Here is a 27924-nt window from a genome sequence, read left to right on the forward strand (position 1 = left end):
TCGAAACTAATACATAGAACAAGCAATCTAGCTGCTCAATGAGAACAGCAAACATGGTTCTGAGGTATTATAATGGATGTAGGAATGTTAAAGGTGAAAATGAATTCAATGGACAATATCTACAATCATGAAATAACACCATTTTCAAAAGTAAATTGAAATCTGCTCATTTGTGTATGTGTGATACTGAAGATATGATCTCACAAAAACAGCACCATGAATCCAGATGGCATTACAGTTGGCAACTGCCATCCATAAACAAACACCTGTCACAATGCATGCGAAAAGTATTCTAAACAGTTGTTACAACTACATCACTTATCCTGATCTAATTGTGCTAAATACTTATTTCAAGCATTGATTTTGTTGTCTTCACAGACATAAAAAAAGTAATTATTTAAGTTTCCATACTGAACCACGGAGGTAACCGTGCATCAAACCCACAAACAAACATCAGTTGCTGTGAAAAGTAATCTACTGTCCTAACAAATATGTCACAATCTGCTTTACCAAGTTAAGTACCACTGAATAAGGCAAACAAGACCATACATGTCATCAAAACTGTTAGAATTGGATTTTGATTTGATCCTCAAAAATGGCAATTAGCAGCATAATGGCAAAGCCACAGAGCATCCCAGCATTCTGTAGAGCAAAGTGCCCAAACTTAGCTTGAATATGGTTATCTGTAGGACGGTGGAGCATTTCTGGTAACTAGAAAAGGGAAAGAAAACATAATTACAGCACAGTCTACAAATACAAAAACAAAGTTGCTGGAAAAGCTCAGCAGGTCTGGCAGCATCTGTGAAGGAGAAAACAGAGTTAACGTTTCGGGTCCGGTGACCCTTCCTCAGAACTGATGGTGGTTGGGAAAACGTCAGTTTATATGCAGAAAAGAGAGGTGGGTGGGGTAGGGAGTAAACAATAGGATACAGCCCAAAGAGAGAGAAAGACAGTTGGATAGATAAAGGAGTTGCTAACGATCAGGCTGGTAGGGTGAATAGTTGTTAATGGGGACTGTTACTGACTAACAACAGGGGGTGTGTAATGGCAGGCTATGTGGTAACAAGGCCTGGTGATTGGGGTGGGGGACTGGGACATGGGAGAGTTTAGGCCCTAAAATTATTGAACTCAATACGGAGTCCGGAGGGCTGTAGGGTCCCCAAGTGGAAAATGAGGTGTTGTTCCTCCAGCTTGCATTGGGCTTCACTGGAACACTGCAGCAAGCCAGAGACAGAGATGTCAGGGAGCAGGGTGGTGCATTGAAGTGAAGTGAAGTTTCTGCATATAAACTGACGTTTTCCCAGCCACCATCAGTTCTGAGGAAGGGTCACCGGACCCGAAACGTTAACTCTGTTTTCTCCTTCACAGATGCTGCCAGACCTGCTGAGCTTTTCCAGTAACTTTGTTTTTGTTCCTGATTTACAGCATCTGCAGTTCTTTTGGTTTTTACACAGTCTACAAATAACTGTTTAAGGCATCCGCCCTTTCATTGTAAATCAATTTAAAGCTTTACATAGATTGTGACATATAACTAACTAGACCTAAAAGATGACCCCTATGTTTAGACAGCAAAATGCATTTGTAGGCATATAACTTGGTCCCTATTTGTCAGCTAATAAATCATATTTAGGGCTATACTTGCATCAGAAGTCACAGTAATGAATATTATTTTCCCAAATAGAAATTTATCAAATTGCCATATGGAATTGAATATCATTAAGAAAACAAAAATCAAAATCAAATCAAATTAAGTGTTTTTTTCATTGTATTATTTGAGTCCACTATTCATAGTCATGGGGCTCAGTGGTTAGCAGTGCTGCCTCATAGTACCAGGAACCGGGTTCAATTCCAGCCTCAGGTGACTGTGTGGAATTTGCACATTCTCCCCGCGTCTGCAAGGGTTTCCTCCAGGTCCTCCGGTTTCCTCCCACAGTCCAATGATGTGCAAGCTAGGAGGATTAGCCATGGGAACTGCAGGGTTACAGGGATACGGTAGGGGTGGTGGGTCTGGGTGGGATGCTGTTTGGAGGGTAGTGTGGACTTGATGGGGCGAATGGCCTGCTTCCACACTCTAGGGGATTCTATGTTTTCTGAACAGGACCCAAAAGCTTCAAAAAAAGAAACAAATTCTTTAATAGCCCACCAACCTATCTAGCTGTCATTATTGAGTTGTGCACCTCAGGCATAATGGTCATTGTCTTCACTTGAAAAGCAAAGTTTTTGGAAGAGAAATGAAGATGCCCTGCAGAATTATTTTTCCAAAGGTGACCTTGATTGCGACAAAAGTTTCTAGCTCTTTTAGTAACAGATTTGTGGGAGGAGAATTCCCTCTGCCTACTTGAAGCAGTTGGGGTTGTGGAATGGAAATATCATCCTCCACCCCAACCACAGTCCTATTTTCTAGTTGGAGTTTATTTGTTCATGTAGTATCCCTGCCCATAAGAGAAATGCGAATGATGGTACACAAAATGGAAGTCAAATTTGTAAGGAGAGTTCCTTCAAGATCTGACTGCAGCCTTAACCTTAAAACGTCAGTGCTTGCAGTTTTAGAAGGTGCAGAGTTGCTTATTGTCTTGTCCACTATCTGTTCCTTCAGAGGGAGACAATGTTCTGCTACTGCCCCGGAAATTATTGCAATTTTTCTTTCTTGGGGGCTCCTGGTGTCAGCAGTGGAAGCCAGGGAAAATCAGTTGCAGTTCAAGGATATTCCTCTCATATGCTGCACCCCTGTGTCATTTACAAGTGGTAGGGTTGTGAATTGGTAACCATTGCCCTTCTCAACTCAGAAAATTAACATACAAATACATGAAGTGAACGTTTTTGCTTTGGAGAACTTTCATCTAAGCTTGCTAACAATCAACTTACATTACTGTACTCATTGCAATAATGTATGTAGATTTTTAAGCCCATTTCTCTGCAGTGTTTATTTTAGTGCAACTCAATTTGCACATAATGAAAGAATTTGTTGAGTGGTGGTAAATTTGCAAAAAAAAGGAATTTTTAATAATAAAGTCGATCATTTCAGGCAGATAAAACATAAAGCAAGTACACAGATGGAGGGGTGAGATTTAGAACAAAAACCATTACCTGCTTCATCATTACACACAACCAGTTCTTCAAGTTTATTGAAGTTATTGACTTGCTCCAGAAAAAAATTAATAACAGCAAACTAATGCTTAAAATATGTCCACGGATGTTTTTAAGTACACTAATATGTTAAAAGGTTTACTTTTTGAAACACCTTAGCAAAGAAATTTTGTAAACTCATTTAAAATTAGTTTTAATTTAATTAAGATCAGACTTTTAAAAAGCAAATTTGTTTGATGAATAATGTCCAAGCTATTACTCACCATATCCACCAATGCCACATAGAGGAACATGCCCGCAGTGATAGCAAAGATCCACTGGGTTAAGTTATGAGTATACTGTCCCACGGCTATACCTATTACTACACCAACATATGCAAGCAGAGCTGACAAGAGGTTGTAAACAATGGCCTGTTTCACAGACATTCCAGCATTAATCAGAACAGCAAAATCACCTAGAGAGAGGAAAGAAAATTACTAAGTCACAAAGTTGTATGATCCCTTTTTGAATATTAATGCTTTTACATTCTATGTTATTTAAATCAAACATTTTATGTCAGTTACTCAACTAATTCTGAAACAGTCATACAATCTAACTGTCTATAATTTCTGATCCAAAATGCTTTTAATTCCTCATTGTTCAGCCTGTACAAAACAATTCCATTAACATAAAGTGTTTCTTGATGTATAATTTTTGCTTTGGGAGATAATCAAAGACCAGAAGTGGCAACGGAACTGGGCTGGTTTGAAGGCTTCACTCTGAGGTTTTGGTCCAGTTTTATGAAGACTTCTTAGGCCCGCTTTACACTCACCCCCATGACCCCACTGTGCCACCTCACAGCCTATAACAGCTCAAATACAGTAGGGACAGTTGTATGCATACCAGCATATAAAATAGATAGCCAGACATCTATTTTTCCAGATGGCCTTTTAATAATGCTTTGTGAACTCCAAGAATGGCTAATGCACTTAGACTCAGCGAGGCAACACTGACATAGCTTGTAGGGGAAGCATTAGCTTCATTTGATTGACATGCTTATCACCCCGCATGAACCTGATCTTTATTTGATGTAGTTTTCAAAAGCCAGTATATTTATTTATACAAGATTAAGAGGAAACTGTGAGACAAAAGCTTTTTATCACTGATAAACTGAATATCAATGATTAATTGACATTTTGAAAGGTTGGAAGAAGAAAGAGAACAAAGATTTTCAAAGTCTCTTTTGCTTATTGTTGTCACTTTCACGGCATTTTACTTGTCAATGGTTTGGCAGTTCTGTAGATAGTGGATACTGGGAGAGTGAATATGAGGATGTATAGGGGTCATGGGAGATGATGGGTTATGAGATCCTAGGTGGCAAGGGATTAAGGACATAAGATTGATGATTACAACTGAACCAATTTCGTTCCCAATAAACAGAGGCAGATCTTTTAGTCTGCCAACTCATCATACAGTCAGCTACGTGACAGCGTAAGGCCCGGCCTCAGAGGTGGCAGGCCCAACTCCATCCCTCTCATTTCTCCTGAATGAAAATGTGATAGGTATGGGCCTCCTTAACTGAGTTAAATTATGGATAGGTTCCTCACTCCACAAACTCACCTCTTTGACCAAAGTCCAGCACATTTACACTGGCTAAATAGATAGAAAACTCTATTTGCTGCCATTATTGTTTCTTCCATATATGAAGTACAAAACTAGAAAACCAATGGGTAAACAACAAATTTTAACTATGGCACTAATCTCAACAGACAGATTCAGTACAGCACAGTGAGATTTTCTTCATGCAAATCCAACACGTTACGCTCTCAAACTGTCCTGAAGGTTGATGGTGACATGACTAATTCATTTATTCCAGTATATTTGAACCAAACTAAACATTCATATAATCTAAACAGCAGTGCACAAAACAAACAGCAAGTACATTTAACAGCAGCTATTAAGTCTCCATATAGCCCAGATTATTAAAAACCAAAAGAACTGTGGATGTTGTAAATCAGGAACAAAAACAAAGTTGCTGGAAAAGCTCAGCATGTCTGGCAGCATCTGTGAAGGAAAAAAGATGTTTCGGGTCCAGTGACCCTTCCTCAGAACCAGATTAGTATATTGTTATGAAAATATTTATTTTGGGGTAAAGAAAATATCCCCTCAATGAAAAAATGTACAATAAAGCCAACATTAGTGCCACCTCTGCAAAATGATTCAGCTGAGTTAACACAGCCTCCATATTACAAACTACCATTGTAACATCTACGATTAAAGGATACAAATCCTCTCATCTAATTTTCAGAAATTCCTAACAGTATTAGAAATTTTGTTTAGTGGCAGACCTCTCTCTTTAGATTAACAAGGCCCTTTTAATGGTGTAAATGGCCTAATTATAAAGATTAACATTGCATTTAGAGTAACCACTGTGTCTGAACACAATCCTTTTGTTATTCTCCACTAGTGTGTGAAAAGAGAAGGATAAAAGCTTCAGCAAACTGAGCACAGAATTACACCAGGCCTCTTCCTGTGATAATTCATGTCTCCATCTGGGACCATCTGAAGCACAACGTGATCTGGCAATTTGTTTATTACTGAATGCAAACCAGGCTGTGACAATCACCTCCATGTCTAAACTGACACATGAAGGAACCATGCAAGCATACTGCAGGCTAGAGATGTTGCAGACAGCTCCACACTTTAGCAATACTTTCCTAGAAGGCATCCTGGATGATTTACATGGAGAAAACATGTACTGTTTCTGATGGATGAATACAAGAAGCCATCTGATCCTGAGTAGCCTGGACAGCCTGTGGGTGCATCAAGGAAGATTTCATTCAATGACACAGAAGGATGAATGATCTGCTCTGCATTGGGAGGACATTGTCTACTTAATGCTTCATGCAACCATGAATGAAAGCAGCTACCAACACTGAGCAGCTCATGCATCACTAGGTCTTTAACCTTTCAACTCAGCGAGGTGAACCTACACACTTGATAACTTTTTGCAAAAGGCTTGAATGGGGCAAGTTCGCTGCCACAAACGGCATCTTTGGAATGAATACCTCGCAGGAATCAGGCGGAGTGGTGGTTTATCTATCTCTGCCACCTTCCCACCTTTACCAGAATTAAATTCAGGATGAGAAATCTGGGCAGAAACACACATGGTCAACTTTCTCATCACGTCAGTGATGACCTTCAATGACCAATTAAGGACAATTTAAGGGCCACAGCCACTGATGTTGGGATTAACCCAGTGGCAGGCAGACTGGTTAGCATGAAATGTTTGTGTAAACTGATACCATGCAGGCAGCTTGTCACCTCAGTGAGTGGTAGCATCGCTTAGTCAAAGGCAACTGGAGATTGCTGGGGGACTGGGCATAAGATTGTTGGCTGGAAGCCGCCCCAGATTTCACTTTAAAATTCCCTTGCACAAAAATTAATATATTAGTATAGCAAATAGATAGGAAGGCAAATGGAATATAGTCTTTATTGAAAAGGGGATGAGTATAAAGGAAGTCTTATTACAATTGTATACATCTTTAGTAAAACTGTACCTGTTGTAGTGTACTGTTTGGTCTCCTTACTTAAGGAGGAATATGCTTGCACTGGAGGCAGTTTAGAATGTTCACTAAAGGTTGATGTACGAAGAAAGTTTGAGCAAGTTTGGCCTTATACTCATCAGAGTTTGGAACAGTGAGAGGCGATCCAATTGAAACATGATTCCAAGGGGGCTTGATAGATGCTCATGGGAGAACCTAGAACTAGGGGTTGCAGTTTTATTTTCCTCTCGGTGGGTCATCAGTCTTTGGAATTCTCATTCAGACAGAACACAATGCAAGATCGTTGAACATATTCAAGGTTGAGTTTGACAGCTTTTTGATCAACAAGGGCTATGGAGGCAGGCAATGAAGTGGCGTTAAGGTGATAACCTTACACTAAGTTGGAGAGTGTGGTATCGTCAATTTTGGCCCAAAAAAAGACAGCACATTCTAACTTGTGAGAAGCTAGGAAACGTGGATCAGCAGGGAGATTTAGGAAGTCATTGAAAACAAGCAAACAGATACAAAGTGCTATCAAGCCACACCCGCTCCACAATAACCTGCTCAGTGATGCCCAGTTTGGGTTCCACCAGGGCCACTCAGCTCCTGACCTCATTACAGCCTTGATTCAAACATGAAGAAAACAGCTTGAATCCTGGGATGAGATGAGAGGGACAGCCCTTGACATTAAGGCTGCATGCGACTGAGCGTGGCATCAAGGAGCCCTAGCAAAACCAGAATCAATGAAACAAAAGCAGAAATTGCTGGAAAAGCTCAGCAGGTCCGGCAGCATCTGTGGAGAGATATCAGAGTTAACATTTCAGGTCGAGTGACCCTTCCTCAGAACTGATGGTAACTAGGAAAATGTCAGTTTATATGCAGAAGATAGGGTGGGGGAAAGGGTAATGAGTAAAGGATAGCTGTAGATGGAGCCCAAAGAGAGAGAAGAACAGTTGGACAGACAAAGGAGTGGATAACGATTTGCCTAGGAGGGTAACAGCTATTAACAGACACTATTAGTGGCTAACAATGGGTTGTGTGTAATTGCAGCCGATGTGATAACACAAGGCCCGGAGTGTGGGGGTTGGGGTAGGGACATGAGAGAACTCAAGCCCTAAAGTAATTGAACTTGATATTGAGTCCAAAAGGCTGCAGGGTCCCCAAGCGGAAAAATGAGGTGCTGTTCTTCCAGCTTGTGCTGAGCTTCACTGGAGCACTGCAGCAAGCCTGAGACAGAACTGTTAGCCACAGAACAAGGTGTGTGTTGAAGTGGCAGGTGAATGGAAGCTCTACGAAGCGGTCACCCAGTCAATGGATATCAAGGGGCAAACTCTTCACTGGTTGGAGTCATACCTGGCATGTTGGAAGATGGTTGTGGTTGTTGGACGTCAGCCATCTCAGATCCAGGGCATCTCTGCAGTAGTTCCTCAGAGTATCCTAGGCCCAACCATCTTCAGCTGTATTCAGTAATGACCTTCCTTCCACCACAAGATCAGAAGTGGGATGTTTGCCGATGATTGCACAACGTTCAGCACCACTCATGACTCCTCAGATACTGAAGCAGTTCATGTTCAACTGCAACAAGATCTGGACAATATCCAGATTTGGGCCGACAAGTTGCAAGTAACATTTGCACCACACAAATGCCAGGCAATGACCATCTCCAATAAGGGACAATCTAAACAATGCCCCTCGATATTCAACAGTGTTACCATATAAACATCTTGGGTGTTATCATTGACCAGAAACTCAAGTGACTCACCATATACATACAATGGCTACCAGAGCAGGTCAGAGGCTAGGAATATTGCAGCAAGTAATTCATGTCTTGACTCCTCAAAAGCCTGTCCATCACGTACAAGGCACAAGTCAAGAATGTGATCGAACCCTGTCCACATGTCCGAATGGGTACAGTTCCAACAAGATTCAAGAAGCTTGACACCATCCAGGACAAAGCAGCCCACGCAATTGGCACCACATCCTCAAAAATCCATTCACTCCACCACTGATGCTTGGTGGCAGCGGTGTGTATTTTCCACAAGATGCGCTGCAGAAATTCACCAAAGATCCTTAGACAGAGCTTCCAAAACCATGACCACTTCCATCTAGGAGGACAAGGGCAGCAGACACATGGGAACAGTACCACCTGCAAGTTCCCCTCCAAGCTACTCACCATCCTGACTTGGAAATATATCACCGTTCCTTCACTGTTACTGGGTCAAAATACAGGCAGCTCAGAAGGAGGAGCTGCAGTTGGCCATTCAGCCTTTTGAGCCAGCTCTGCCATTCAGCATGATCATGGTTTATCATCCAACTCAATAGCCTGTTTCCGCTTTCCCCCAATATCCTTTGATCCCTTCAGCTCCAAGTTCTACATCCAACTCCTTCTTAAAATTATACAATGCTTTGGCCTTAACTGCCTTCTATGGTAGCGAATTCCACAAGCTCACTGTTTGGGTGAAGGAATTTCTCCTTGTCTCTATGCTAAATGATTTACCCCATATCCTTAGACTGTGACGGTTCTGGACTTCCCCGCCATCCGGAAAAACCATTCTTGCAGCTAGCCTATCGTCCTGTTTATAGGTTTCTGTGAGATTCCCCCCTTCATTCTTCTGAACTCCAGCAAATATAATCTTAACTGATTCAAATGCTCCTCATATTTCATATCATAACATTTGCCCTTTTCATTTTTGGATGGCAGCTGTTGGTTGTAATCCAGCTTTCCCATTTACCACTCCCCTAGAGATTTCTTCTTTCTCTACTCTCATCCCCTTACTCATCCCTTTTGCCTCTCATTATCAACTTTTTGTCATTTTATCTCTCTTTTATGCTATCACAAACATTGCCATATGTCCTTAGTTCACTCATTCACTTTCCTTGCCTTGCCTAAAACTGTTACTTCTCTAAACAATCTCATTTCAAATGAAGGGTCACAAGCCTGAAACTTTGGACTTGGATCCAGTGCTGTCTGCCTAAGTGTGGCTGCGTCTGTCTTCAGGGGTGTCTAACCCCCATGCCATTAGCAAGAAAGCCTACCAGGTCAAACTCCAATCACCCACTGAAGGGCTGTCCAGCAGGCTTGCTCAGCCTGTCAAGTGCATTGAGAGTGAAGTCCTGTCTCTCCCAGGGCAGCTGAACTGGCAGGATGGTAAGTAGTTTTTTTTTGGGGGGGGGGTGTGGTGGAGGGGAGGTATGTGGGATGGGAGTCACAGGGAGAAGGGAGTTAGTGGTAGAGGCATGGGGTGGCCTTCAGAGCCCACTGATTTGGGCAATAGAGGCGACCCCACCCCACCCCCATCCCATCCTTACAGGAAGGCAGACCACCACGGTTTCTCCTGTCAGGCAGCCACTTTTCATGCCCGCCAAGAAAACAGGTAATTGTGCCAGTGAGTCTATTGAGGGCCTTAAGTGACAGTTAATTAACCATTTAAGGATCTTAGTTGGCTGGTAAAGAGGGTCACCCACGGACTACTGAGAACCTAAAAAGGAAGGGAGGTGTAAGTTGGCAGCACCAATCCACCTGATAACTTGACCTTCTCACCACCTGCCTGGTCACGTCTGGAGAGAGAAAAATCCCACCCATTTCTCTCGCAACAGATGTTGCCGGGCCTGCTGAGTATTTTCAGTATTATTCTATGTTTTATTAGGCAAGGGTAATTAAGGGACATGGAACCAAGGTAGTTGGATAAAAGCTTGAGATGTAGATCATGTTCTATTTGAAACATAGAATAGGCTTTAGGAGCTTTTTCATCCACGCCTGTGCCTGTGAAGAGTGGAAATGAGCTAAGGTAGAATTCATGAACAATCTCTGTTTGGTTTATCTAGAAGTCCATTGATGGTGGAAGAACAAATAATTAGTAAAAACTCTCCTTTGCGGTGTTCCAGACTGTACATTGGAAAGAAAATTAAGTTCAAAATGGTGAGAGAATAGATAAAATTGTGTGACACTTTCTTTTTCCGTGTAACTTGGGATCATGGAAATTTAACATGGAAAGCAATAAGCAAGTAAATAATTAAAAACAGCAGAATGAAGATACATGACATGAGTAGTTAATTCACTTGATTATGTTCGGAAGGATGTTGTGAAACTTGAAAGAGTTCAGAAAAGATTTACAAGGATGTTGCCAGGGTTGGAGGGTTTGAGCTATAGGAAGAGGCTGAATAGGGTGGGGCTATTTTCCCTGGAGCGTCGGAGACTGAGGGGTGACCTTACAGAAATTTATAAAATCATGAGGGGCATGGATAGGGTAAATGGCCAAGGTTTTTCCCCAGGGTAGGGGAGTCCAAATCTAGAAGGCATAAGTTTAAGGTGAGAGAGGAAAGATTTAAACGGGACTAAGGGGCAACATTTTCATGCAGAGGGTGGTGTGTGTATGGAATGAGTGCCAGAGGAAGTGGTTAAGGCTGGTACAATTACAACAATTAAAAGGCATCTGGATGGGTATATGAATAGGAAGGGTATAGAAGGATATGGGCCAAATGCTGGCAAATGGGACTAGATTAATTTACGATGTCTGGTTGGCATGGACAAGTTGGACCGAAAGGTCTGTTTCTGTGCTGTACATCTTTATGACTTTAAGAGATCATAAGAATATCATTCAAGAAATTAAAACGACTTTGCTACAATCCATGGAAGAGCACATTGCTCATAATCCATGAAAGAAATTAGCTTTACACCTCAGATTTATAATCTTATCATTCTAAATCAAAATGTATGGAAGAAGTGGCACGTGGAAAGGCAAATCTAGAAGAAACCAATGGGTCTGAAAGTACATCTTATCTTTAAACTTCAGAAGTAGCAGGAAGCCTAAAGGTAACCCCTTTGTAGGCTTAGACTTATGTAAGAAATGCTTTCTTTAACCTGTTGTGAATGATAAAACCTAAGGACTGAGACTGGCAAGCTCTAAGAGCCTCAACAAAAAGTAGCGACAAAAACAGTTGTCACCTATTATGAAACTAGGTGACAGTAGTCTGAAATTGGTTTGTTGAGGATCGCGACAATAAGACACTACAGAAATTGGCACTAGTTTAAGAGAAAGTGGGAGAACCTTCTAAATTCAATACCACATTTGAATCTCAAAAGGAAATTCAACAATTATTATGAATTATATGTTTACAACATAAGGCTATTCATCTAGCTGATTACTCTTTACTAGTGCCAAAAAAACTAAACCCACTTCCCCACTCTTCTCATAACCGCCTTCATCATCTGTTTCAAATACATATCCAATTCTCGCAATTCATTATAAAGGCTCTTGTAATTTTATAAACCTCAATTAGACTTCACATTAAATTTATTTTGCTGGTGAAAATATTCCTATTTTCTTGCCGTGACTATAGTCTCTACCCATGACATCTTTGTTGGGAATCTATATGATGGCTATGGCTTTAATGTCCTTCTCTCAACAAGGACCCAAAACTGCCTCTTAAATTTCTAGGGATGTCAAATTTTGTTAGTCGGATTGTCCTATTTTTAATTGGTGTGTAAATTTTGGCCAATTGTTTGTGTATTTAAGATGTGAAATGTGCACTTTGGTAGGAAGAATAGAGGCATTGATTATTTTCTAACCAGGGAAAGGCTTTGGAAATCTGAAGCGCAAAGGGACTTAGGGAGTCCTGGTTCAGGATTCTCTTAAGTTTCTCTTGTTCATTTGGTCATTAGAAAGGCAAATGCAATGTTGGCATTCATTTCAAGAGGGCTAGAACAGACATGTCCTGCTAAGACTGTACAAGGCTCTGGTCAGACCGCATTTGGAATATTGTGAGCAGTTTTGGGCCCAGTATCTAAGGAAGGATATGCTGGTCTTGGAGGGGGTCCAGAGGAGGTTCACAAGAATGATCCAGGGATGAAGGGCTTGTCATACAAGGAATGGGTGAGAACTCTGGGTTTGTACTCAATGGAGTTTCAATAGATGAGGTCACTAAAGGGTCACTGAACCCGAAGTTAACTCTGATTTCTCTCCACAGATGCTGCCAGACCTGCTGAATTTTTCCAGTAATTTCTGTTTTTGTTTGAGAAACATGTTAGCCATGATCAAATGGCAGAACAGACTCTATGGGCTGAATAGCCTAATTCTGCTATTATATCATATGGTTCTATGTTTCCTTCACCTAAAAAAGTAAATGAAGTGCTTAATTCCATGCTTTTACAATTAAGCTAACGGAAGTCACAAAAAATACTTACCTAGCTCATGAGGAAGCTCATGACAAAACACAGCGATAGAAGTGCTCAGCCCCCCTGTGATGGAAGCACTGAAAGAAGCTCCTAGAAGTTAAAACAAAAAGTCCTTTTAAATAATTTAAACATCCTGCAACTACATCCCAGTAAGAAAGAGAGATATCATTGTTAAGGAACACAAAATACATTAATATTGAATATTTCAACTTTAAAAGCATTTGTTTATTTGCTTTATTGGCTCGAAAGTGCTTTGGAACCTCTGGATTTTGTGAAAAGTGCTATTTAAAATGTAAGTGTCGTTTAGTTTTAATTTCAACTTTACAGTAAGGTCAGAAGTATTGCTGCAAATACTAGCCTCATTTTTAATGATTATTAGTCATGACCTGGAAGACATGGCATTCGTCAAATGCAAAGGGATTTGTCAGAAGATAATGTTGCTCAAAAACATATACCTTTGTACATACTTCATTATACCATCCCAATTTACAAATGCAACCTTTTGCTCAAACTTTCTCAAATCTGTTATATTGGCGCAGAATGACTACAGAAAGTATTTGTTAAAAATTAATTATTGGTTTATTTAGATAATGTATACACAACATGCTTTAAAGTTTCATATGTCCACCAGTTACTTACTTGAAAACTAGAGAAAACGTGTGCTTTCTAGTAACTTCAGGTACAGAATACTTTACTATTAAAACAGATTCATCCTAAATTTAAATATTCAAATTTCCCTACCCTTATTAGATGTTCAGCACTTCATTCTAATTCTGACTCCCAAGATAAAGCTTATTACACAAGTACAGTGACACTGACAACAGTTAATCTCAGTCCAGAATGTTCCACCTTCCTGATTGATCTTGCTTGCAATCAAAAGCAGCAGATTCTCAAAATATTAAAAACATTGAGCTGAATTTTCCAAGCTACTCAACGATGTGGGCAATGATGAGTCAATTGGGTAAATATGGCAAGACCAGAAAAATGAGACTCTCTATGTTGAGAATAAAAGTCTGATCTTCCATCTAAGGTTTGATGGCGAGACAAGAACTTTGCTAGTGAGCGACAAGAAGCCCATATGTTACTGAACCATTTTAAATGCAGCTTGTCATTCTTCCATGCGGCGGACAGAAATCTGATGGTGACAATTCGAGGCATAAGTCAGTGTCGGGACATGGCAGCTCCATGGGCAGTAAATGCCTGCATCTATGGAGGTTGGCATTGGACATGCATCAGCCTCACCAAATTATCATGGCACATCTGTTTCACTTAGAATACTGTTCACTATTTCAATATTGCATTTTGGAGACACCTTGCACTGAAATGCTGCTGTCAGGCTACTTTGCGCGCAGGGAAAATCATCGATCTCATAGCTCTTAGCAGTCACTCACTTTGTGCTTACTTGTTGATCACAGAATCTAGGCCATGCCTCACCTTGCATTTTTGTGCTTTGCTGCTTCATTCAGAACTTAAAGGCTCACAGTCCCTCTGTGCAGCCTTGCCTTTTAGTGTAGACACAGAGCCTGGCAGCGTGTCACAGTTGTCAGTAATAAGTCAAGGGGTCTGGACATGTTGCTGAATGGCACCATGCTGTGTTTGTGATAAAAACATTGGTTGTGCTTCAGTTAAATGGCCACGTCTTGAAGTCCTAGGAGAGTAGTCCTCAAGTCTACATAGACTGTCTTTAGTCAGGAAGTACGACCACAGTAAGTCAAAGATGTCAATCAATCTCAGTCCGAGACATCGGACATTGTCAGCTGGCCGCTTGGGACATCCAGCATCAGGGAGCCCGAATCACTACATTATTGAGAGTGGGCTGTTGTCAGTCTTGCAGGCCTAGTGAAACCAGTCTGGGGTTTAGCAGCATGTCAGGAAGGGAGCTGAAGACAGAATAGTCAGGGGTCTAGTCAGTAATCAGTTGGGGTGTCTTTCTAAATCAGTCGGGGAGTGGGCCATGGTCAGTCCAGAGGATTGTTTGCTGAAAGTATATGAAGTCATTTGGGGCCACTGCTATGGTGGGCAAATTGTGGGGACTGGAAGTAGAATGCTGGGATGCAGAAGGGGTAATACATACAGTTAAGATAACTTTCTCTCACACTGCTGAAGTAGTAGAAAGATATATTTACAAACATCTCAATTTATTTGCAATGAAGTCTCACCTACGCCTTCTACATACACACTAAGATTTTCACTTTCCTTCTATTCCATTACATCCAGTCCACGGTGTGGTGAACCTGCCCAACAGTGGAGCCTTTTAGATTTGGTGTTTTAAACAGGTGATCCCAGAGATGTTTGTGGCTATAGGACCCAGACATCCAGAAGTGTGTTCTGCCCAGAAGCAGGCTCGTCTTCCTCAGCTCAAAAGCCCATTGAGTTGGGGATTGCAGACTGGGTGGATGGGGAAGACCCAGGCACCTCTGTAGTTTCCCCGAATGGACACTTCTTTGGAGCCTGTATGTGGTTCATTCTTGAGCTTGATGCCTATTGACACCACCCTGCCTCTTTGAAAGGAAGGGACACTTGGAATGAGGTCAAAGTCCCTCATTCCACTGTTGCCTTTGATGAGCACCAATGGCTGCAGCAATGGAGTGCATATTTGTGTGAGTATCCGGTGAAACAGCAAGGAACCTGGCTCTCAGTCACCAAACTGTCCACAGAAGAAGCCAGATGCTTGGGCAGCACATCAGAGATAGTACAATGCAGATAGCTCTGGTGGACTCCTAAATCAGTTTTGCAAATGCTTCCAACAAACATACCTACTGCTCCGGTGTCTTGGTTGATGTTTAAAGGAAGTTATTAATGACTGACATCATGGGGTCCTCTCTTGCCTGGGCTTGAGCTGGGACCTGGTCTCCAGCAGTCCTTTGAGTGCCAGTGACCTGGGGCCTGTCTTCTTTTGGCAGCTTGGGAGACATGACAGTGATACGCTCACTAGCATGTGTTCTCAGCTGCATTTTACCTGAAGTACCCGGTGAGGTGTCAGTATCTGAGCTGGAGGAGGATGCGGGGAACAGACATGGGTGCTTCCTCTGAAGGATCTGTGGCTTCCTCAGAGGTGGAGCAGAAGGTGACATCCTTAAGGGCTGGTCTCTTCATGGTGATTACTATGCAGGTACCAAAGGTGTCTGCAGCAGACAAGAAGGCAATGATTGCAAGATAGGGTTAAAGTTTTGACCATGTTAAGAATGCAATCATAACGGTAGCAATGGGAGAACCTTGCACCCATTTAATCTTACTTGGTTGCCGGACCATGGAGGTCTTGGCATCACTTCATGAGCAGCAATAGTCCTCTCCCACTAAGGCAAGTATTCCCTCCTCATAGGCAGTGAGGAGATGAAGGTCAGGCACCCCACTTGCCTTGGTACTCTTTGCCCTATTATGTTTTCTCCTTGAATAAGACACAGGTAGGGATTAAATGAGGTGAAAGTGGCTGGAGTAGCTGTTAGTGTTGGTGCAGGTAGAGGAAAGTTTGTGAGATGTCCTGGGTTAATGAGAGGGCATGAGAGTTTAGTAGTCCAGATTGGAGTGGGTGAAAGCAAGTGAGGGAAGATCTTGCATGCAGTAATGACCCAAATGGCAGATCATAAGTCTTGGTGGGAGGTAGGTACAACGGCAGAGTTAGCGAACAGCAGAACGAAGAAGTGGCCCTTACCCTTGCAGAGTGCAGGTAGGTTATTACCCTTCCAACTGCACTGCTGGACATTTCTCAGGACCGTGAATATCACAATGATCCAGGTGGTAATTTCACACAAGGCTGGCAGGGTCTCGTAGCGAGATCTCCTCCAGCAGTCCTGACAAAAAAAATGGCCGTCTTCACCATACCATTGATCAGGACCCTCCAGGTTCCTGTAACCAAATCCGGGTGCCAACTTATCTTTATCGGCCATCTTTGGGCAATTCTTCTGACACTGCATCTGTTAAGGGCAATTCCTGGTTGGCAACAAATTGGCCTGGTGCATGGCTGGAGTTTAGATATGGAATCTTGCAAAGTCCAGGCAGTGGTGATTACCTCCACTGCTAGTGAGCACAAGATAGCATCAGAACAATGTCATAGAGGCTTGGTGTATACTTAATGAGGTGAGCAGCATAAAATCATGTGAGGTAACTTGTCAGAGCTCACAGAGAGAAACCCTCCTTGAAACTCCGATATTGACAATTAGTTGATTTTTGGTAAAATTCAGCCCATGGTTTTTGAAGTGGAATACATCTACAAAGTACAAATTAATTCAGTACACAAAATCTGGTTACCGGTGATACAGATTGGAATTTAGATATGGTGGTACAAAACAATCGATACTCTACAGAACTGTATTGAAGAAATTCAAGTTTTAGTGGGATATAATTCAAATATTTAATCTGTGCCTTTAATGATTAAGGATATGAGCAAATTTTGTTACTTGTATTACTTCTAGACACGGCTAAAGCAATCATGTGTTTTTGGATATTGCATTCAGCTTCATTTTCTTACCTATTGCCAAGCCATCACTGAAGTTATGCATACCATCTCCCATGATAACCATCCAAGCAATATTCGCTATTCCAGCATCTTGCATCTCTTTATTAGAATGGCAGTGGCCGTGTGAATGATGCAAATGGTTTGAATGATGTTTTTTAGGTTTCACATTAACTTCATAGTTTGCAGCACAATAGTCAATTTCACTATGTGAGTCATGAATGTAAACAGACTTTAAATCAGGTGCAACAGATATCTTTGATGGGGATCCTAAGGTACCATCGAGGTCAGTAACCTGGGTTACATCATGTTGCTCACCAAAGCCATCCAGTTGGTCTGCTCCTGAAACAAGAAATAATTAATTATTATATACTGTACTTCAACATTTTGTTACCTAGACTATGTCATTATGATATTCAAAGATGTTCCATACGAAACCTCCCTTGCAAAGCTTTTCAATATCAGGTTTTGAATCTACAGGCCCAACCATCTCCTTTTCACCATGGATATCCAATCTCTCCACATTTTTAGTCCTCACTAATTCATTTTGAGAGCATTTGTGTCTCCATTGAACAGAAAATCAATCAGTTCCCATTCAAAACAATTCCATCACTCTCCTCTGCCTGTCTTAATTTGTTCTCACATTGCACAATTTTCCTTTATTTGGAAAAATTGAGTGTACATAAGAACATAAGAACTAGGAGCTGGAGTAGGCCATCTGGCCCCTCGAGCCTGCCCTGCCATTTAATAAGATCATGGCTGATCTTTTTGAGACTCAACTCCACTTACCTGCCTGCTCACCATAACCCTTAATTCCTTTACTCTTCAAAAATTTATCTAGCCTTGCCTTAAAAACATTCAGCGAGGTAGCTTCAACCGCTTCACTGGGCAGGGAATTCCACAGATTCACAACCCTTTGGGTGAAGAAGTTCCTCCTGACCTCAGCCCTACATCTGCTTTCCTATATTTTGAGGCTATGTCCCCTAGTCCTAGTTTTACCTGCCTCCACCTTATCTATTCCCTTCGTAATCTTATATGTTTCTATAAGATTTCCCCTCATTCTTCTGAATTCCAATGAGTATAATCCCAGCCTACTCAGTCTCTCCTCATAATCCAACCCTCTCAACTCTGGAATCAACCGAGTGAACCTCCTCTGCACCCCTTTCAGTGCTAGTATATCCCTTCTCAAGTAAGGAGACCAAAACTGCACACAATACTCCAGGTGTGGCCTCACCAGAACCCTATACAGCTGCAGAATAGTCTCCCTGTTTTTAAACTCCATCCCTCGAGCAATGACAGACAAAATTCCATTTGCCTTTTTAATTACCTGCTGCATCTGCAATCCTACTTTTAGCGATTCATGCACAAGGACACCCAAATCCCTCTGCACAGCAGCGTGCTGCAATTTTTTACCATTTAAAACATAGTCCATTTTGCTGTTATTACTACCAAAATGGATGACTTCACACTTATCAACATTATACTCCATCTGCCAGACCTTTGTCCACTCACTTAGACTATCTATATCCCTCTGCAGACTTTCAGTGTCTTCTGCACATGTCGCTCTACCACTCACCTTAGTGTCATCTGCAAATTTTGACACACCACATTTAGTCCCAACTCCAAATCGTCTATGTAAATTGTAAACAATTGCGGTCCCAACACTGATCCCTGAGGCACACCACTAGCCACTGACCGCCAACCAGAAAAACACCCATTTACCCCTACACTTTGTTTTCTACTAGTCAACCAATCCTCTATCCATGCCAATACATTACCTGTAATACCGTGCAACTTTATCTTATGTAGCAGTCTTTGGTGTGGCACCTTGTCAAATGCCTTCTGGAAATCCAGATACACCACATCCACAGGTTCCCCATTGTCCATCATGCAAGTAATGTCCTCAAAGAATTCCACCAACTTAGTTAAACATGACCTACCCTTCATGAATCCATGCTGGGTGTTCCCAATGGGACAATTTATATACAGATGTCTTGCTATTTCTTCCTTAATGATAGATTCAAGCATTTTCCCTACTACCGAAGTTAAGCTAACTGGCCTAAAGTTATTTCAGAGATAGCAGGATCTGCAGATGCTGGAGAATCTGAGATAACAAGGTGCAGAGCTGGATGAACACAGCAGGCCAAGCAGCATCAGAGGAGCAGGAAGGCTGACGTTTCGGGCCGAGACCCTTTTCTGAAGAATGGCCTAAAGTTACCTGCTTTTTGTCTACTTCCTTTTTTAAACAGTGGCGTCACATTGGCTGTTTTCCAATCTGTGGGAACCACCCCAGAGTCCAGTGAATTTTGGTAAATAATTACTAGTGCATTTGCTATTTCCCCCATCACCTCTTTTAGTACCCTGGGATGCATCTCATCAGGGCCAGGAGACTTGTCTACCTTTAGCCCCATTAGCTTGCCCAGCACTGCCTCCTTAGTGATAATGATAGTTTCTAGGTCCTCACCTGCTACAACCTTCTTGCCATCAGTTTTCGGCATGTTATTTGTGTCTTGCACAGTGAAGACCGACACAAAATAACTGTTTAATGCCTCGCCTATTTCCTCATTGCCAGTTATTAAATTGGCCTTCTCATCCTCTAAAGGACCAATGTTTACCTTTGCCACTCTTTTACGATTTACATATTTATAGAAACTTCTGCTGCCTGTTTTTATATTCTGGGCTAGTTTACTCTCATAATCTATCTTACTTTTCTTTATAAATTTTTTTGGCCTTTAAAGATTTCCCAGTCTACTAGTTTCCCACCACTCTTTGCTTTTTTATATGTGTTTTTTTTCAGTCTGATACTTTCCTTTATTTCCTTAGATATCCATGGCTGGCTCTCTCTTTTCCTACAGTTCTTCCTTATCACTGTGAGCACTGTGAAAAAATCATTTTGAAAGCCCTCCACCATAAAGTTTTTGCTCCCATTCTACCTTAGCTAACCCCCCCTCATCCCATCATAGTCTCCTTTGTTTAAGCACAGGACATTGGTACTGGATTTAACCTTCTCACGCTCCATCTGTATTTTAAATTCGACCATACTGTGATCGCTCCTTCCTAGAGGATCCCTAACTGTGAGATCATTAACTATTCCTGCCTCATTACACAGGACTAGATCTAGGATAGCTCGCTCCCTCATAGGTTCCATTACATATTGTTCAAGTAAATTATTGCGTATGAATTCTATGAACCCCTCCTCAAGGCTGCCATGACCGACCTGGTTTGACCAATCGATATGTAGATTAAAATCCCCCTTGATAATTGCTGTACCATTTTTACATGCATTGGCTATTTCTATGTTTATTGCCCGCCCCACCACGATGTCATTATTTGGTGGCCTATAGACCACACCTATCAGTGACTTCTTCTCCCTGCTATTCCTAATTTCCACCCAAATGGATTCAACCTTTTGTTCAGTGGAACCTATATCATCTCTCACTACCGCCCTGACATCATCCTTAAAAATCAGAGCGACACCACCTCCCTTACCTTCCTGCCTGTCCTTCCGAACAGTTTGATACCCCTGGATATTTAACTCCCAGACAGGACCATCCTGCAACCATGTCTCTGTAATGGCCACTAAATCATACCCATTTGCCATGGTCTGCGCCGTCAACCCATCCACCTTGTTTCGAATGCTCCGAGCATTCAGATAAAGTGCCCTTATGCCAGTTTTTGCACCTTCTTTTTGAGTCCTATCACCTCCATTACTAACAGCTCTTGAGTTCTCCTTCCCTTTAACTTTTTCCCTAATTTTCATTCCTCGTCACCTGCTAACCTGCTGTTTTGCCTTCCATTTATTGTTGTACTCCCTGTATGCTCACTCCTCCCTTCCCCCCTACTTACTAGTTTAAAGTCCTATTGACCACCCTATTTACCCTTTTCGCCAGAACACTGGACGTGGCACTGTTCAGGTGGAGTCCATCCCAGGGGTATAGATCCCTCCTGTCCCAGAACTGATGTCAGTGCCCCATGAAAAGGAAACCCTCTTTCCCACACCACTCTTTTAGCCACATGTAGTTAAACTGAATTTCTGTAGGAACCTGCATGCCTGCCTTTTCTTGAGATATCTGGAACATTCTTCATTCTAACACAAAGGTCCTCTTCCCTACCTCTTTATATTTTCATAAGATGTGGGTATTGTTGCTAAGCCAGCATTCATTGCCCATCCATAACTGCCTTTGAGAAGATTGTGGTGAGCTGCCTTCTCAGCCACTGTCATCCATCATGTGTAGGTACACCCACAGTGCTATTCCAGGATTTTGACCCAGTAACAGCAAACGAACAGGTGGTATGTGACTTGGAGGGAATCTTGCAGGTGGTGCTGTCCCCATAATTCTGCTCCCCTTGTCTTTCTATGTATTAGAGATTTTGGGTTTGTACGGTATTGTTGAAGGGTCCTTGGTGACTTACCGCAGTGCATCTTGTAGATGGTACACCCTGCTGCCACTCTATGGCAGTGGTGAAGAAAGTGAAGGTTGAAGGTGGTGGTTTGGGTGCTGATCAAGCAGGCTGAATGGTGTCAAGTTTCTTGTGTGGTGACTGAACTTCACCCATTCAGACAAGTTGATTAGACAACCTGAAACCCCACCTCCTGTAAATACCCTATTCTACTCTTCAAGTTTCTTCATCTCTGTCACACTTATTTTAATGGTGCAACTAACCATATCAATGTTCCCAGTGTGTATTTTGATTTTCTTACCAAGGCTTCCCCACACAGGTGGTTAACAGGGTTCTTGACCTCTTCTGTTTCATTTCTACACTTCCGCTTTTACACCTTTTGTCTAGATGTCCTAAAACAGTGATAGGATTACCACTATCTCTTTTCAACCTATCAAGATTTGCATTTAACGGTTCACACTCTGCTGCTCTACTACCTTTGGCATGATGCCACCACAAAACGTATCCTCACTTCCTCTCCACTCTACGTTTTCCAAAGGGATGGTTAGTTCCCTCTGCAGCACCCCGATTCACTTGGCAATTATCCCAAACTACCCATCTATTGTCACAGAAATTTCCCATGCCAATACCGGGGATGTAGCACATGTTCTTTTACCACCTGCTTTGTTAGCTTTTCACTTCTTCCTGCTGAAACAGTGATATACTTTGTTCCATTTAGCAAATGGTAATCATGCTCACATTGTGGCGTCAACTGGGGAGACCAAAAGGTAGATTAGGTGACCATTCAGTCTACAAGTTTGACCCTGAACTTTCAGTCACCTGTCACATTAAATCTTTACTCCACCTCACTCCAACTTCCCTGCCTTCAGCTTCTCAAACTGAGGAAGTGTAAGCTGGAGGAACAGCACTTGATCTTCCAATAAAGCACTTTAAAATCTTCTGGACTCAACAACATTGAATTTAAAAAATTCAGATGGGGCGGCATGGTGGCTTAGTGGTTAGCACTGCTGCCTCACAGCGCCAGGGACCTGGGTTCAATTCCAGCCTTGTGCGACTGTGTGGAGTTTGCACATTCTCCCCGTGTCAGCATGGATTGGCCATGCTAAATTGCCCATAGTATCCAGGGATGTGGAGCTTAGGTGGATTGGTCGTGGTTACAGAGATAGGGTTGGGGGATGAGTCTGGGTGGGATACACTTCAGAAAGTTGGTGTGGACCTGTTGGGCCGAATGTCCTGTTTCTGTACTCTAGAGATTCTACTCTTTGATTCTTATACACATCATAACCTTTGTCATTTTTTTCTTTTAAGTATATTCTTGGTTTTGGAGAGCGGCAGTTGGTAATTATTCTGCATGTTCCATTTACACCTCCTCTAGATAAATTTTCTGTATCTTTACTTGTAGACATGTATCCCTTCACTTGCACTATCATCCCCTTTTGTCATTTAATCCCTCTTGCCTTCTAAGCCAAAAGAGACCTTTCCTTTTGTTCTTTCCCACTTCCATCTCCATCCTTGTTTAAAAACTGTCACACCTTTACCAAAACTGTCTGAAGGGCTACACCTCTACCAAAGGGAAATTGTGGTGATCTGCTTTTCCCTAGGGCTGAGAAATTAATTAAAGGGATAGGGAAGTAGAAGACAGTGGAAGAGGAGGTTAAAGCATATTGATGGAAGTAGGGAGGGGGTTGGGAATAAGAAAGCTAAAAAAGACAAATTATTATTAGCTGGGATATTGAGATCAAGGGAGTGATCATTGATTGTGGCAGGAGAAATGCAACCAATTTGGGAGAGGGATTCCTGTGAATAGTAAAACAAATTATGTTCCAGAGGGAGATTTTGATCAGAAGAGTCAGAGGGAGGATTATGAAAATTCTGAATGGCATTGTAAAGTTGCAGGCTAAAATCTTCCTCAGTAGGGGAAAGATGTTGTTTCAGTGCATTCCTGAGACAATTTATTTCACACAAGTGGAATGTGGAATTATAGCAGTTTTAGTAACATGTGAGGAGAGGGGAACAGCAATTGTTTAGTTATGCAATTCCGTTCACTGGGGAATGGAAATGCTTACCAAAGTGAATGACAGATTCAGATGAAAAGTCACAGACCTGAAACATAACTCCATTGCTCTCTTAAAAAAATGCTAACAATCTGATTACTGTCAGCATTTTTTGTTATTTACTGAAGAGTATAGAATTGATTCTCATTGGTTTTGTTAAGGACAATCATGAAGCTCTTAGCAGTGCAATCAATTGGTGACATAACATTGTGCCTATTGTGATCCAAAATGACCTAGGTTTCTACCTTTCACACTCCTCTTGGTATTGTCCAGAAGCTTTGCCCACACCTACATCTAAACTGTTCATAAAAATGGTAAATAGCAAAGGTCTAAACACCAATCCTTGAGGGACACTACTGGTTTCCAAATTCATTGGTTCACATTTTCTGCATGTAGGCAGTCAGATTGCCAATAATTCTACCAAATTCTTACCTTGTAGAGGAGTTTATAGCACAGAAACTTTATCAAAGCCTTTGTGAATGTCCAGGTGGAAAATATCTACATGGTATCCCTCCGATACAAACTAACTTCTATAAAAAGTTCAATCAAATAAATATCAAATGATGAATGACCTAAAGTCCCAAACAACTGCATTTGTAGTTGGCATAATAGACCAGAAAATGTGCAGATGCTGCACTACTATAAGCAGATGTTGAAGTGGTGGAATAACACGCCCGTATTATGAAAATGATGCTTAACTTGGAAAGATAAAGTGGAAAGCTAAAATGCTAAATATACTAATATCAAGGAACTAACAAAAGTCAAATGGTAAAAGAAAGCGATCTGTGTATTTTAGTACATTATTGTCCAATGGCCAATACTGTGAAGCTACAGCTAAAGCAACCAGAATTCTAGTATAAAATCAAAGTATTACAGATGCTGGCAATCGGATATAAAAACAGAAGGTGCTGGAAAAACCCAGCAATTCTGGCAGCAGCTGTGGACAGACACAGTTAATGCTGAGTAGGAAAGGTACATTGGACTCAAAATGTTAACAATGTTTCTCCCTCCAAAGATTCTGCCAGACCTACTGGGTTCCACCAGCACTTTCTCTTTTAAACGAGGATTCCAGGTTGTAATCCTAAAACAGTTCACTAAAACAAAACACAGCATTTAATCTTTGTACAAACCTTGTTAATCCTCAGTTAGAATACTTTGTCAGTTGAGCCATTTGATATTCAACTGAATAGATTATGAGGATCAGGGAAAATGTTTTCCTTATGCAACAGCAGAACTAGACTGCTGATAAGCAGATATTTTCCCAGGGAATACTGGACCTTTGGAACAGATTGCCTATTTGTTCAACAAACATTGGTTTACTATATTTCTTCAAGAAGACTCTATCTACTACTAATCTGAAGATCACCTCAGGGAATAATCGAAATATAAATGATGAAATATATGATTTCATCGCTAGTGAAGATTTGTGATGACTAATTGGACAATTTCTGACTAATTTTTGATGGCCTAAGGGGATCAGAGAGGAATTTCTCAGATTTTATTTCAAAATGACCTAGGTTTTCACCTTTTGCAAGAGATTACATAGCTCATGAGCGTATAGGGACTGTCTTTATTTTGATGCATTTGACACAACATACAAGATAGGTTAGATAGACCAGGCTGCCAATCTTGTGTGTCATTTTTGTACATTTCTTCATGTGATTGATTGCCTGAGCTCAGAATGTTTATGACTTTACTGCAATTTGAGATGCGTTTCCTCTATTGGCAACCCATTGCTGACATTAATAGAACAAGAGGAAAAGCACATCTCTAATACGACAACAATTAACCAGCTTAAGCCATCAAAGGTTGCTGAGCCTCTGTTGTAACATAGTGGAAGGTGGGGACCTCGAAAAGTTACAATGGTGTTCAACCTTGAGCCAGATCTTAGTAGAAATCTGTGGGCAGAATTTTATTGCTGCCTGCTATTGACAAGGAATACCTGATTATGCCTGTCTTGCAGCCATTTGAAGCATCAAGGATGTAGGATTTTCACCCCTCATTCAGGACGAAATCCCACCTTAGACTCTGCCACTGATAGCTTTGTAGCCACAGCAGCATTACCAAGAGTAGTGGGCATTGCCGGGGCTACAAGCAGTCCTGCAGCCCAGGTATGTGAGGTTCTTGTAGTAATTTTGGGAAGTGGGGAGAATCAGGATGGCCACATCAGGCTGTATGGGAGCACCTGATAGGGAGTGTCAGTGTCAAAAGGGGAACAGGTAATGGGGCTTCACCTTTCATGCCCAGAATGATCTATCAGGCTTCATCTCTGTCCCTGGATTCCTCCTGTTAGTTGAGAAAACTGCCTTCAAGGAGCCAATAATTTACTACTTAAGGGCCTCAATTAACGTGGCAAGCGTGGTGAATTTCTCTAGGCCTTGCCCACCTCATAAAATCACGGACATGTCCAGCCTGGATAAGGCAGCCACCCAGGGAATTTTATGTGGCCTGTCATCGGGGCGGGGCGGGGGGAGCCTCATGCAATTGAGAAATGTGAACTCGCAAACCCATCATGCTAAATTTGTATCTTCATTAATAAAATTAATTGATCGGATTCTGACCATCAACTTTATTTCCTATTACAAATAAATATCACAATTCCAAATCTTACATTTCGCTACGTAATGCACTCCTGAATTTGTTGAAGGCACATTACGTATCTTAAAAGCTTCAGCTGTTGATATATTGAACACTTAACAAATACACTTACCAGACATAGTCTTAAGGTCAAGCCATTCGCCTTCTGATCTACGGTTCAATTGATGGTCTGACAATTTGCGTCCCACTGCTGGCTCTCCGCTCAGAACTTTCTGCTTGCGCCATTTCTTTTTGTTCTGGTAATTGAATATTCAAATGTAACAAGACATTGTGAATGGATTTCAAAACATTAATGTCTTGTCTTCTATCCAACTGCAGCTGAATAGACTTGGACTACTGCATTACAAAGAATTGAATTAGCTATCAAGCCAAGTTTTATGACTGAATTAAGGGGAGTTGGCTATATATAGATACTTTGGATAATACATTAAATCAGTTCAGGATTGCTGTGATACATAAGCACCGCATTAAACAAAAACTGAAGCTTTACAAGAAAAATACAAGTTAATTCCTTATGTTTTATAATGTTTTCATTTATGAAAAGTGATAACAATAACCCTGGTGAAAGTATACCTCATAAGTATGAATGATATAGGAGTAGCATAAGAAGAAGATTTGGCTATAGATGTAATGATAAGGTTTGCAGCAATCACTGTGATTAAGGTGCAATTGGATTGCAATATCACCCAACTGTATATACATATTTAAACATGGAAAACAGGAAGCTGATATCCAATTTGCCCTTCTCCAGAGCCATCATTATAATAATTTATCACTGAGAGATTAAGCATTGAAATATGAAATAGTATGAACGAGCAGTACTTAATTATGGAAAGCCAGCATGCCTATATTGAAGGCAAATTGCATTGAATGAACTTGAGATAACAAGGTGTAGAGCTGGATGAACACAGCAGGCCAAGCAGCATCATAGGAGCAGAAAGGCTGACGTTTCAGGCCTAGACCTTTCTTCAGAAATGGGGGAGGGGGAAGGGGATTCTGAAATAAATAGGGAAAAAGGGGGAGGCGGATAGAAAATAGATAGAGGAGAAGATAGGTGGAGAGGAGACAAACAGGTCGAAGAGGCGGGGATGGAGCCAGTAAAGGTGAGTGTAGGTGGGGAATTAGGGAGGGGATAGGTCAGTCCAGGGAGGACGGACAGGTCAAGGGGGCGAGATGAGGCTAGTAGGTAGGAGAAGGGGGTGGGGCTTGAGGTGGGAGGAGGGTATATTTGGGAAGAAGGACAGGTTAGGGAGGCGGGGACAAGCTGGGCTGGTTTTGGGATGCGGTAGGGGGAGGGGAGATTTTGAAGCTTGTGAAGTCCACATTGATACCATTGGGCTGCAGGGTTCCAAAGCGGAATGAACTTGATTTGAGTTTTGTTTTAAATGTGGGTAATGTGGTAAAGCTAGTGCTTTTAGACTTCTCAAAGGCATTTGATGTGCAAACTAAATTTTGACATTGAACAATGAGGGAGCAGCTGGCCAATAGCTTAATTAAGAAGGTTTCAGAGATAGTAGGAATTGCAGATGCTGGAGAATCCGAGATAACAAGGTGTAGAGCTGGATGAACACAGCAGGCCAAGCAGCATCGTAAGAGCAGGAAGGCTGACGCCTCGGGCCTAGACCCTTCATT

General features: G+C 41.6%; 1 protein-coding gene across 1 annotated transcript; it reads right to left on the reverse strand.

The window, feature by feature from the left end:
* LOC109920199 (zinc transporter ZIP10) lies at positions 1 to 27049 on the reverse strand. Its single transcript, XM_048598729.1, has 6 exons — positions 26993 to 27049; positions 26405 to 26528; positions 17255 to 17581; positions 12796 to 12876; positions 3351 to 3541; positions 1 to 711 (listed from the first exon to the last, which is right to left on the reverse strand). Exons 1-6 carry the CDS (start codon positions 27047 to 27049, stop codon positions 565 to 567), a joined length of 927 nt encoding a protein of 308 aa, XP_048454686.1. The 3' UTR covers positions 1 to 564.
* Between the last annotated feature and the right edge of the window lie 875 nt (positions 27050 to 27924).

This window comes from Rhincodon typus, chromosome 7 (genome assembly GCF_021869965.1).
Source record: "Rhincodon typus isolate 14 chromosome 7, sRhiTyp1.1, whole genome shotgun sequence".
NCBI lineage: Eukaryota > Metazoa > Chordata > Chondrichthyes > Orectolobiformes > Rhincodontidae > Rhincodon > Rhincodon typus.

What these genes read in the sequence shown, in the direction of transcription:
- LOC109920199 (XM_048598729.1), bottom strand. Translation starts at nt 27,049, where the DNA reads ATGGCTCTGGAGAAGGGCAAATTGGATATCAGCTTCCTGTTTTCCATG. An exon ending in TGACCTTAAGACTATGTCTG is followed by an intron (nt 17,582 to 26,404) that starts GTAAGTGTATTT and finishes TTCTTGTTTCAG; the next exon opens with GAGCAGACCAACTGGATGGC. An exon ending in TGAGCTTCCTCATGAGCTAG is followed by an intron (nt 3,542 to 12,795) that starts GTAAGTATTTTT and finishes TCCTCTCTCTAG; the next exon opens with GTGATTTTGCTGTTCTGATT.